The sequence below is a fragment of the Ipomoea nil genome, unplaced genomic scaffold, assembly GCF_001879475.1.
Source record: "Ipomoea nil cultivar Tokyo-kokei standard unplaced genomic scaffold, Asagao_1.1 scaffold0164, whole genome shotgun sequence".
NCBI lineage: Eukaryota > Viridiplantae > Streptophyta > Magnoliopsida > Solanales > Convolvulaceae > Ipomoea > Ipomoea nil.
In genome coordinates, this window is record NW_017616592.1 from 507,288 (window position 1) to 521,661 (window position 14,374).

The window sequence follows — 14,374 nt, forward strand, 5'->3', positions numbered from 1 at the left end:
GAATTGAAGCTGCTGGACAGTCTTGCCCTTTCCTAAACTCATTTTCATTTATCAAGCCAAGTGGGTTCGTAAATGTACCATATGATGAGGAGGCTGTTGCCATTGCAGAAAACATGCACCGGTTGGAACACCTTACACTTGTTGAAAATGCAATGACAGATAAAGGAATGGAGGCCATCCTTGATGGTTGTCCTCGCCTTCAATCTGTCAACTTAAAAAACTGTGATTATGTTTGGCTTGAAGGGCGGGAGTTTAGGAAGAGATGCTATCAACAGATTAAGGACCTGAACCGCATTTTCATTAATCCTTTGGGAGCTTGTTTCCCCGATCTTGTTTTGAACTATATAACGGACTATGGCGAAATTGATTCCCTAGACGATTTGTGAGCACTATATGTATGTACTTCCATTTCCTGCTCTTCACTCTCAATTGTCTACTTTTTGTGGACTCATCAGGCTCATATTGTTCTTAATTTTACGTCTTAAATTATACGTTATGGTTCATTAGTTATTAGTGTTATCTATTTGTATGCGGTGCTGGAAACCCATTTTTTTTGTGTCTGTTTTTTTTTTTTTCCTTAAATAGTCCTTTGACAGGTTAACCATAAGTTCACACCCATTTTTTTTTTTTCGGTCCTAGTTTTTTTTTCTTGCTTCTTTGAATTCTGAAACGCGAAATGATTTGTCTTAGAGAACGGAAGATGCTTGTCAAAGAATCATGGCCAGTCTCCTCGCCTCCTCTCCTATTTTGTATGTGTATAAAACATCATTAATTAATTACATATGTTTAATGTTAAGCAGTTTATGATGCAAATTGGCAGATTAAGTAATATAGTTCCAAATCTTCGTTGATGCTTATACACAGGGCAGAGCCAGAAAGTTTGGGTTGGGGGCCCGAATTTATAGAAGAAATTTATATCTTAGGGGGGTGTATTCAATCCAGAATTTTAAAGACTGTTAATGACTTTCAAAGTTTGGGTGTATTCAATTTAGACTTTTAAAGACTCTTTAAAAGTCTACCGGTATTGGATTCAGACTTTTAGAAGTCTTTAAAAGTATACTGGTATTCGTTTCAGACTTTTATAGAGTCTTTAAAAGTCTACTGGTATTCAAATATTTATCAACTTTCATATACTCTATCAGAATAGGATTTTTGTAGACTTTTTCTTCATTAATATAAATAGATGAAATCCCACCCTCCAACCCCAAACTTTTCAATTTTCTTTACAGACTTTTCTCTCTCTCTATAAACCAGACAAATTCTTCATCAATTTCTACCAAATTTTACGGTACGTTTCGAACTTTTCATAATACTATACTTTATAATTTATTTATTTATTTATTATTTATACAATTTTGTTTTGCTTTTCTTTCTTGCTGCTGTGAACAGCAAGCTCAAGCTTGCTATTCACAGCAGCGAACATGTGTTGCAGCAAAAATATGCTGCGAACAGCAGCAGCTTGCTCCTGTTCGCAGCAGATTTTAAATATGCTTAAATCTGCTGTGAATAGCAGCATCTTGGTGCTGTTCGCAGCAGAAATCTTCTATAAATTTTTGTTGCAACTAGTAGAATTAATATACTCAAATTTTTAAAAAATTCGTTTTATATAATTAACAAAATTTTATGTTATTATTGTTCATTAATTATTAATATATATATATGTGCTTGTGTTAAGTTGAATTTTTGGAGAGATTCTTATTTATTTTATAGTAATGGGGATCAAGAAAAGAGTAAAGGTAAAAATAAATTAATGGAAATTATGCATTGTGAGCACCTGAGGAGAGTAATGAGTTGTTACAACTTGATTATATTAGTGAAAATTGATTATATTTTCTTTATGTATAATATATTCTAATTTTGTGACAATCAATTTTTTTTTTTTTTTTTGCAATACATTAGTTTATTTATGGTTTATAAAAATATATTTTTGTAAGAAAATTATAAATAATGTATTAATAAAAGTTATGAAATGTTTGCAAGGGTGTATTCAATTTAGAGTTTTAATGACTTGTGTAGACTTTTTAATATGAAAATGTTTTTAAAAGTCTATAAATGTTTGTCGTATGGATTTTTAAAGACTCTTACCAAGTTGATGAAAGTTTAAAAGATTCTATGAAAGTCTACAAAATCTCTACAAAAGTCATTTAAAATCCATCACTTTAAAAGTCTTTAAAACTCTTTAAAAGTCTTGATTGAATACACCCCCCTTAGTCGACATTAGTACAAACCATACAATATCATTATATATACAATACTAGTAATTGTCCTGTGCGATGCACGAACTATTATTAATTTGACATTCTCTCAATTAGCAAAGAAAGTAATGATTGTGGAAACAGAAAACTGTACTTGGAGTTCTTGAGCTCAGAATTAGTTTGATTAAAAATGTAAGTATAACTATACTATGTAATATTTAATATTTTTAAAAGTGTAATTATTTTATTATTATGTTGATTTTAAAGTTTATTGTTACTTGTATTATTATTTGAATTTGATTTTTTTTTGAAAGGAATTTGAATTTGAAATAACTACTTTAATTATATACGGAGTAACTAACGTATTTAAATAAAACTTGTAAATAAAATAACATGCGATATTTGTCGAAAATCTCCACACAAAACTTATTCATTTGAAAAAGATTATTTATGTAAGAACTATATTTATTTTATATTTAATTTCTCCTCTTTATATATGTGGAGTCAAATTAATTATAATTGAGGTTTAAATTAAATGAATATATACTCAAATTATATTAAATATAAAACTTTACCAATAAATTTGAACACAATAAACTTTTTTTCATACTTCATTATGCTTTAATATAGATAGAGATAGAACTATAATAATAAAATTTAATTTATAAAATATAAATGCACATAATAATTTCAAAAAAATATGTATAAATACATCCACCCACACAATTAATGCATTTATACTTAGGGTTGGGATTCAGCCTTTTTGGAAGAAGAATGCATTCATACTTGCTAATCTTGTTTCTATCAAAATGCATTCACACTTTGGATGGATAATTTTGTGGCTAGATTTTGCTTTATTATATATAATAATAAAGATAAAGATATAATAAAGATAAAGATAAAAATATAAAGATAAAGAAGATAAAATATAAAGAAAAAGAAAAAGAAAAAGAATCTAAAAACATAATAAGTGTAAATGAAAGTTATACCCCTCATTTATGTCCATTTTTTTCGTTAAGTTTTATTGTACATTATACTATAAAAGTTGTACATTAAAATATTTTGGACAAACATACCCCTACCATTATAACTTCCGTTATCTTTTCCACTATTGTTACCATGCACATGCATCCACCATACATTTTATTATCTTCTTCATTAATAATAATATATACACATTATATATTTGAGTTATATGTTAATTATTACCTAAAATATAAATATCAAATTTATAAAAATGATTTACATTATTATTATAATTTAGAATAATTTAAATATCTAAAATCTAAATAAATTTAAAATTTTAATATAATGTACTAATATTGGGCACCTATTTTTTGCACCGCATAAAAAAAATACTAATATAAAGATAAAGATAAAGGTTTTAAATAGTTGAAATGACTTAATTACTATTTTTCAAATACTTCATAATTTATTTATATTTTATCCTTTTTTTTTTTGTTCTCCTTTACCTTGGGCCGCAGCAAAAACTTGGGAGTTGAGGTTATTGATTGAGAACGTAGCGTTATGTTGTGCTTATTGTTGGTAATTATGTCCCAACACAAGGTACCTTTGATAAATGGAGAACATTATGGAGCCTCAAAATCCCCCCAAAATGGAAGACATTTTTATGGAGAGCTTTGAGTGATATTTTGCCTACTAGCTACCACCAATCTGAATATAAAGAGAGTGGAGATTGATCCAACATGTGCTATGTGTGGTATTGCTCATGAGGATACCATGCATGCTTTGGTTACATGTGTTTTTGCATTCTATATGGCAAGAATCCCACATTCCAATCCCCATTATTGTAACAAATGTTTTTCATTCTTGGTTTGATGAAGTGATGAGTATTCTAGATATTGATGGAATTATGTTCACGACAGCGATTCTATACTATATCTGCAGGGCCAGGAATGGAGCAGTTTGGGATGCCTATCTACCCACTCCAAGGAAGCTAGTAATAGCGGCCAGGAATGCTATTCACTCATGGCAACTTGTCCACCAAGCTGGAACTACACAAGCTGCCGCACACCTTCCCAATTCCGGAGTGCCGCTGCCGCTGCATGTCGATCCCGCCAATAGCGCGCCAACGGGGATCCGGGCATGCCACTCGATGCGGCGTATCACCCCACAACGAACAAGGCCTCGGCTGGGGCGGTGTTACGCGAAGAGAATGGAAGTTATGTTACAGCTCTTTGTACCACTTTGCCGGACTGTTTCTCGCCTTTAATGGCAGAAGCCTATGCGTTCAAGGAGGTTCTGTCATGGCTCAGGGATCGTGGGCAACGGGGTGTACACCTCTACACAGATTGCCTGACCCTAAAGAATTATTTATCGTCCAATAGTGGACCAGTTCGCTCTTATGTTAGCTATGCCATAGATAGTTGCAAGTCTATTATTACTTCGTTTGATTACTGCTTTATTAGCTTCGTACCTAGATCAGATAATTTAGTAGCTCATACTTTAACATCTTTAGCTTTCGATTACTCTACTGTTATGTACTGGGATGATATCCCACCTGACGCTATTTCAGCATATCTCTAATATAAACCGTTTATGTTGTTTTCAAAAAAAAAAACTTCCCGCCCCAATTCCTAAAACATCTCTCTTCCCAATAAAATATATTGATTTCTACTTTCCCATTCGTACAATAATTCTGGATAAAAATTCTATTCTAAAATTATAAAATAGTGTAATACAATTTCCTTTGCACATCTATCTATACTATATGTCTATATATAAAAACAAAATCCTGAAATTTTAACTTCTCGCTCAATTCCTAAAAAATCTCTCTTCCCCATAAAATATATTGATTTCTACTTTCTCATTCGTACAATAATTCTAGGTAAAAATTCTATTCTAAAATTATAAAATAGTGTAATACTATTCCCTTTGCACATCTATACTATATATAAAAATAAAATCTTGAAATTTTAACTTCCCGCCCAATTCCTAAAAAATCTCTCTTCCCAATAATATATATTGATTTCTATTTTCTCATTCGTACAACAATTCTGGGTTAAAGTTGTGAAGTGTCAAAAGTTCGGCAAGGCATAACTTTTGACTCAGTTGTCCGTTTTGGACAAATGTTTTTTTGAAATCGCGTATTTTTTCGAGATCTATGCACCGCAAACTGCCGTAGGTGGTTTGGCTCACCAATTTCTATAAAAAATAATTCTTTATTAAATAGTTTCTAAGAAAAAACTATGAGAAACTTATGTTTTATTAATTAATTTTTAAATTTTTTTAATTAAAAAATTATCCCGTGCGTTATTTAATAATCTCTCTTTATAATTGGTCAAATTATTTAATTTTGGTAAATTAGGGAATAATTAATGATGGTAATAGAAATCCTAGAAGAATATAGAATTGTAGAATATTTCATTATTGTTATATTATTATTGTGATTCACGAAATACAATACAAGAATATTTAATTATGGTTATATTGTTATTGTTTGCCTCACGGCCATTATATATACTAACAAAACTTGAAAAGAAACTAATAATAATAATAATAATAATAATAATAATAATAATAATAATAATAATAATAATAATAATAATAATAATCTATACTATATATAATAACAAAATCCTGAAATTTTAACTGCCCGCTCCAATTCCTAAAAAATCTCTCTTCCCAATAAAATATATTGATTTCTACTTTCCCATTCGTACAATAATTCTGGATAAAAATTCTATTCTAAAATTATAAAATAGTGTAATACAATTCCCTTTGCACATCTATCTAGCTATACTATGGCTCTGTTTGGCAACGCTAAGCTAGGAGCTTATAGCTTATTTTAAGCTACTCATAAGCTATAAGCTCTGTTTGGTAATGTTCCCAAAATAAGCTCCTAGCTTAAAATAAGAGCTTATTTTGGAACGCTACTTTAGGTAGCGTTTCAAAATAAGCTACTAGCTTCCTAACTTTTTTTTCATCTTTACCCTTATTATTTTAAAGTAATGCCATATTTTAACCTTATGAATTAAACCCTTATGACATTTATTATTATTATTATTATTATTATTATTATTATTATTATTATTATTATTATTATTATTATTATTATTATTATTATTATTATTATTATTACTACTACTATTATTATTAATGTTATTTTTAAATTAGCAATATGGCTTCAATCCCAATTTGAACAAGAGCAGCCAACTAATGCTCAAGAAGCATTTAATCGTGCACCTTCTTCTCTTCGAAGTTGTATTGAGAGATCGTTTGCAATATTGAATAAGAGAGGGAAGATACTTGCTAAAATGTCGCAGTTTAGTGAGGAGACCCAAATTGATGTTATTATGGCCACATTTGCACTACATAATTATATTCGGAAAAATTCACAAGATGACATGATGTTTAATGTGCTTGAGCAGCATCCAGATTACATACCGCCCGATGAACTTCAAGATTCAAGTAGTAATATCTCCATCAACGAAAATTTAAGTCACACCTCTATGGAGATGAAGGAGGTTCGCAACAATATTGCTACTTCATTATGGGAAGCTAGATCATGATCATGCTAATAGTTTTATTTTAAAAAGTGTTTACTTTTTTTGGAAGATGAAATGTTAAATTTTAATATGTAAACAAACTAATTTAAATTTTATGAAGATGTCCTTTTTAGTCTTTTTACATTTATCAGCTTATCAAAAAGCTAATTTCACCAAACACTTTCAATCATAACAGCTCTTCAATTTTCAGCTTCGAGCTTATAGCTTTCAGCTCCTTTTCAGCTATCAGCTCCTTTTCAGCTATCAGCTCCAAGCTTATAGCTTTTCAGCTAGGTTTGCCAAACAGAGCCTATATATAAAAACAAAATCCTGAAATTTTAACTTCCCGCTCAATTCCTAAAAAATCTCTCTTCCCCCTAAAATATATTGATTTCTACTTTCCATTCGTACAATAATTCTAGGTAAAAATTCTATTCTAAAATTATAAAATAGTGTAATACAATTCCCTTTGCACATCTATACTATATATAAAAATAAAATCCTGAAATTTTAACTTCACGCCCAATTCCTAAAAAATCTCTCTTCCCAATAAAATATATTGATTTCTACTTTCCCATTCGTACAACACTTCTGGGTTAAAGTTGTGAAGTGTCAAAAGTTCGGCAAGGCATAACTTTTGACTCAGTTGTCCGTTTTGGACAAATGTTTTTTTGAAATCGCGTATTTTTTCGAGATCTATGCACCGCAAACTGCCGTAGGTGGTTTGGCTCACCAATTTCTATAAAAAATAATTCTTTATTAAATAGTTTCTAAGAAAAAACTATGAGAAACTTATGTTTTATTAATTAATTTTTAAATTTTTTTAATTAAAAAATTATCCCGTGCGTTATTTAATAATCTCTCTTTATAATTGGTCAAATTATTTAATTTTGATAAATTAGGGAATAATTAATGATGGTAATAGAAATTTTAGAAGAATATAGAATTGTAGAATATTTAATTATTGTTATATTATTATTGTGACTCACGAAATACAATACAAGAATATTTAATTATGGTTATATTGTTATTGTTTGCCTCACTGCCATTATATATACTAACAAAACTTGAAAAGAAACTAATAATAATAATAATAATAATAATAATAATAATAATAATAATAATAATAACAATAATAATAATATAAGTGGTAAAAATAATATCTTAAAATAATTTAGTGTTAATAATAATAGTAAGAATATTAACGTAAGAATTATAACATAGAATAAATCGTAATAATTAATAACTATAGTCTAGGATTAAATTTGGAATTGTCAAAAAAGATATGCCACCTCTAGTGAAATTAACTCTTAAATAATTATATATCGATTTAAATATTTTTAATATATAACAACAATTCCATTCCGTGCATCGCACTGGTGAAAATACTAGTAAAGATAAAGATATAAAGATAAAGAAAATAAAAAGATAAAGCTAAAGATAAAGATAAAGCTAAAGATAAAGATAAAGAAAAAGAAAAAGAATATAAAGATAAAGATAAAGATAAAGGTTTTAAATAGTTGAAATGACTTAATTACTATTTTTCAAATACTTCATAATTTATTTATACTTTATCCTTTTTTTGTTCTCCTTTACCTTGGGCCTCAGCAAAAACTTGGGGAGTTGGCGTTTATACATTTCATTTCATTGGTCTTAATACTACGATAAACGAAAATTCTTGGAGACTACGACTACTCAGCTCTTTTGAGAGAAAACAATTTCTTTAGGTGGTAGTATATATAGATAATCGATCCTCCCTTAACACCACACCAGTGACCAATACAGACAATGGAAAATCCAGCAGCGTCGTGGGTGCAACTTCCGCGGAAGTTAACGGCAAACATTCTGCAAAGGCTGAGTGTGGAGGATCGTTTCCAGAGCGCACAGGTGTGTACTGCGTGGTGGAGGCTATGGAAAGACCCCTCCATGTGGCGCTATGTGGACTTGGGGAATCTAGAAGCTGAGCCGTCTAAAGAACGGGACTGGGATAAAATTTGCAGAGAAGTAGTGAATCGTAGTGATGGGCAACTTATTTCCATCAAATTAGCGGATTTTGCTACTGATGATCTGGTCTTCTACATTGCTCAGAGGTATATATATATATATATATATATATGTGTGTTTTATATTTTAGGGTAACAAATTTATATGTATTTTAATTTCCTTAGGTGAGAATTTGCGAATAAATCCTGGATTCCTGGTTCATAGCCTCCAATTATATGTTTCTTGTTTTCTTTTAATATATCCCATGCTAGCTCTTTCTGTATGTGATCCTTAATCTTAGTATGTATGTACGTACTTTTGTTGTTGATATACAGAGCAAAACAGCTGAGGCATCTTGGTATTAGGTCCTGCAGCCATGTTTCTGATGAAGGTTTTAGAAAAGCTGTTAATGAGTTTCCAGTGTTGGAGGAGCTACAACTTGAATACACTCCCAATATTTCTAAACAAGGAATTGAAGCTGCTGGACAGTCTTGCCCTTTCCTCAACTCATTTTCCTTTATCAAGAAGGTAAGTGGATTCCTAAACGGATCATCTGATGAGGAGGCTGTTGCCATTGCAGAAAACATGCATGGCTTGAAACACCTTACACTTGATGGAAATCGAATGACAGATAAAGGCGTGGAGGCCATCCTTGATGCTTGTCCTCTCCTTCAATCTCTCAACTTAGACCACTGTAATTATATTTGGCTCGGAGGGGAGTTGAGGGACAGATGCTCTCAACAGATTAAGGACCTGAGCCACCACATTGACAATCCTGGTGTTTATTTAACCGAACTCTTTTGGGACTTTAAATTAAGAGACCCTGGTGGCTTTGATGAAATGATCCGTGGATCCAAAGATCGGCTTTACGGATTATTGTGATCACTATATATACTTCCATTTCCTGTTCTTCACTCTCAATTGTTTCCTGTTCTTCACTCTCAATATATATATTCCAATTCCAATTTAGAATTGAAACTTGATATTTAGAGTTTATTAAAATCACGAACCGGAACGGTCGGTTCATGTTCCGAACTGAAAAAAAAATAAAATACATTTATTGTTGAATTTAGACAATTTTAAAAATAAAAAATAAAATTTTAAAATAAATATGGTTCAAAATCGCTAACCGAACTTGAAAATGTTGGTTCACGGTTCAAGATTCAATTTTTTCGATTCATAATTTTAATAAACTGAAATTTAAATATTGGATTTTGGATCTGAATTATAACCATAAACTTTCAATTCGATTGCTATAGTGTTTGGTTCAGTTCAAATCAAACTGTGATCATCCTTATGTACAAATAATAATTTGTTGGAGAAGAAAAATAAATAAAATGTTTACTTTTAAGGGTAGAAATGTCAATTTAATATTAGGGGACAAACCGCCACTTTTAAAATAATTGAAGGGGCTAATGTGCTTACATGAACAACTCAGGAAAAAAATGTGCTATAACCATATAATTCAGGGAGAAAAAGTGTCATTTTCCATTTCTTTAATTTATCAATTCCTTAAACCGTGTCTTCACTTCTCACGAATGTATTCACTTAAGGGTGGTTTGGTTCACGGAATGTGTGATTACCTTAAGGAATATTAGATTGCTACAAATGTTATTAGATTCCCGTGTTTAGTTAAAATTGGGGTATGTAATATAATCATGTTTGGTTTAGAGTTATCTTTTATACACACATACTATAATATCCTTAACATATTTTCATTTATTTTAATAAATTTAAAAATCAAAATAAATAATTAAGATAACGGTATCATATATAATTACATGATTTTAGAATATTAACTAAAATCTTGAACTTGAGAAACAAAATTATTTTATATGCTAACATAACATAATAAAAATAAAAAGTATATAATTACAAATATATATATATATATATATATATATATATATATATATATATATATATATATATATATATATATATATATATAAACTAACATAACCAAGGTTATCTTACATAACCTAAGAAATTGAAGGGAATCACATTCCCTTCAAAATCCTATGTGGAGGGAATGTGACATTCCTTGAGAATGTTATATTCTCTAAGATAATATGAACCAAATATACGAATTTGAGCTTTAGAAGTCACATTCCCTTGGTTATGTTATATAACCTGAACCAAACGCCCCCTTATATATATATATATATATATATATATATATATATATATATATATATATATATATATATATATATATATATATTAACTTTTTAGATTAACATGTAAAATGACCTAAGTGTATACATATATATTTAATAATAATAATAATAAGTATTCTTATTATTATTATTATTATTTTAAAAAAATAAAAACAAAATATAATTAAACCAATCATATTAACTACTTGGGAGATTTATTGACAAAAAGAGTATTCAAATCACACAACAAATTGAAGTGGAAAACTACCTCGCAATGTCCTTGTTTGGGAATCAGCCGTTAGCTCTTCAATATTAGTATATATTTAATATTTTATGCTCTAATTTTTATTTGCTCTCCCTTATGTCCCATATTTGGTTTCAAAAATACATATACAATTATTTTATTGACAATTATAATCAATCTTGACTATATTATTTTGCATTTGTAAACTTAGAATTACCTATTTAAATATGGAAATTCAACATTCAATTATTTATGCATGAACAATTCCAATATAATCTTGTATTGATATACTTTAAAATACTTATTTTTTTAAAAAAATATTGGACATTATTCCAATCGCGCAATGCGCGTAAAAAACTAGTATATATATATATATATATATATATATATATATATATATAACGAAAACAATGATTTAAACACTATATATTCGAGATTTAATCTTGGCTCTTAGTTTTGTCTGTGGTCTTTTGCTTCTTCCTGCCCCTTAGAATTGTTGATCCTGTGAGTTTTTGTGTAATTGTGATAAACTGATGTTAGAGACAAAAAGTGAAAACTAATATATAGTCATATCTTTATATGATCAAAAGTATTGAATTTGGAGTTAATAATTATAATATTTAATTTGGTTTCCTTTATTACATATCTAAAATTATTACAATGAATATTAGTTATAATAGGGAATTTGGGGCATAATTGTAGCTATTTGGGGCATAATTGTAGCTTTAATTTATTTCCTTGATTAAATGAGTATTACAAAATCTGTTGAAATTTATTCCCTTTAATACATTTCATAGACAATGTACATTCATTACTACTGGTTGTTAGTTTTAATTTTTCCTGGGAGCATTCTAAATTTGAGCCAAAAAATCTTCTTGTAAAGGAGAAAATATCCCAAGATTTGCAGGCTAAAAGTCATAATAGCAAACACAGGCTAGATAGCACTAATAAGGATGATGATGAAAAGACTTCTGCATTTAAGCACCATTATGCGTTTTACAGTATCTTCTGTCTCAAAGCGTAAGACCAAAAATATAAAAACAAAATTTCACCTCAAACTTCAATATATCTTCAAGTGTAGGGTGGCCGACAAAGCTCGCAACTTTTCTATTTGATCGACAAACTTCTGCCACAATGATACACCATTGATTGGCAATGATCCTGTAGCAAGAATAATGTATATTACCTTATATATATGTAATTAGAAAAATAATGAACATTTATGTGTAATTGGTAATTAGGAGAATAATTAGTTATTTCATTATTATAATTACATTATTACATTATTTTAGAAGTGAGTTAATATATATATATATATATATATATATATATATATATATATATAACGTATTCTATGTAATGTTAAAGGCATGCAGAAATCAATTATATTGAAGAGTTCTTAATTCTCTTTTGTTATATTCTTTTACTTTTGGAGTTATTGTAACTCGAATACGGATTGGAGCTAGAAGCCTGCTCGAAAGGTTTCTTGCGTTGCGTACTAAATTTCAATACGTAATATTGGTTCTTTTGTTGATTCTATTGGTAAGAGTATCTCCTATCTTTTTGATATTTTATTTTGGGAAAATGGCAATTTTTCCCCCTGAGTTATATACTTATAGCATTTTTTCCCCCTGAATTATTGAAGTGGCTATTTTCCCCCCTGAAATGTTAAATGGACATATTTACCCTTAAAATAAATATTTCATTTATTTTTTTTCTCCAACAAATTATGACCATAATTTGGTTCAAACCAAACAAACACTATAGCAACCAAACTTAAATATTCCAATTACAATTTAGAATCGAAACTCAATATTTAGAGTTTATTAAAATCGTGAACCGGAACGGACGGTTCATGTTCCGAACTGAAAAAATAAAATACATTTATTGTTGAATTTAGACTATTTTAAAATAAAAAATAAAATTGTAAAATAAAGACGGTTCAAAATCGCGAACCGGATCCGGAACCGCCGGTTCACGGTTCAAGATTCAATTTTTTTGATACATAATTTTAATAAATTGACATCTAAATATTGGGTTCTAGATCTGAATCATATCCGGAAACTTTTAATTCGATTGTTTTAGTGTCCGGTTCAGTTCAAACCGAACCGTGGTCATCCCTACGTATACGCAATAATTTGTTGGAGAAAGGAAAATAAATAAAATGTTTACTTTAAGGGTAGAAATGTCAATTTAATATATCAGGGGGGAAAAGGCACCACTTTTTAAATAATTGAGGGGGCTAATGTGCTTACCTAAATAATTGAAGGGGAAAAAGTGTTATAAGTATATAACTCAGGAGAAAAAGTGTCATTTTCCCTTTTATTTTTTGTTTTTATTTCATTTTTGACAGCATCCCTTTGAAAATTCAAAATATAATTTGTCCTACAGAAGAAATCTACCTCATAAAAAACTCAATTTATATCCAAGAGAACACATTGCAAGGCACCATGAATTTTGGGTTCAGTCGAGCCTTGTACCTGATGCAACAAGTGATACACCATTTTTTTTGTAATGCCCATTTTTTTTGTAATGCTATTGGCATACTTTCTCAACGTACTGAGACACAAAGAACCAATAATGCCTCCACTAAAGCTCAAACTTACAACCTTCCAAATGAAAGTCCAACCTGGGTACCATTAAACCACATAGTCTTGGTGAGTGATACACCATTAATTAGCAATGATCCTGTAGCAAGAATAATAATGTATATTACCTTATATATGTAATTAGGAAAATAATGAGCATTTATGTGTAATTGGTAATTAAGAGAATAATTAGTCATTTCATTATTATAATTACATTATTATAATAATGTGGCATTTCTCACTTAGATTTTCTTGATCACCCTTTTGATAAAGCAATATGTCAAAGATAGAGATACAACTTCAAGAATTGAGATAGAATAAACAAGAAACAAGTAGTCACTATTGTACGTAGCCAATAAAGCAACATTATGTAGATACAGAGATGCAACCTAACCAAAATGTTTAATCATCACTAGAAAAGATAAAGCAACATATATAAGTATAATAGTCACTATAGAAAAACGGATGGAGACATGGAGTATTGTTATTGCATAGAGTGAAAACGATTATGCACTCCCCACAAGTGGTTTTTATATAACTCAAACAACCATTAATTAAGAACTTGACTGGACATTAAAAATGAAATCCCCACATCAAAGGTATTAATTACATGTTGGTCATATAAAACATAATAAAAGCAATCTCCAAAAATAAGAAAAATTATCTCTTAAAATCAGTTTAAGATCTCCTAGTACAA

The 14,374-nt window shown here is 29.3% G+C and overlaps 1 protein-coding gene across 2 annotated transcripts in view; it reads left to right on the top strand.

Moving 5' to 3' along the window:
• The window catches only part of LOC109174858 (putative F-box/LRR-repeat protein 23), a 109,714-nt gene that overhangs the window by 61,837 nt on the left and 33,503 nt on the right, over positions 1-14,374 (top strand). Inside the window, exon 2 of one of the 2 annotated variants that reach the window (XM_019324096.1) lies at positions 9,022-9,600. In XM_019324096.1, coding sequence (XP_019179641.1) covers positions 9,022-9,568 — 547 coding nt within the window. In that variant the 3' untranslated portion in view covers positions 9,569-9,600. Of the gene's footprint in view, positions 1-9,021 lie in introns of those variants that run through there. The other variant, XM_019324090.1, reaches the window with a different exon arrangement.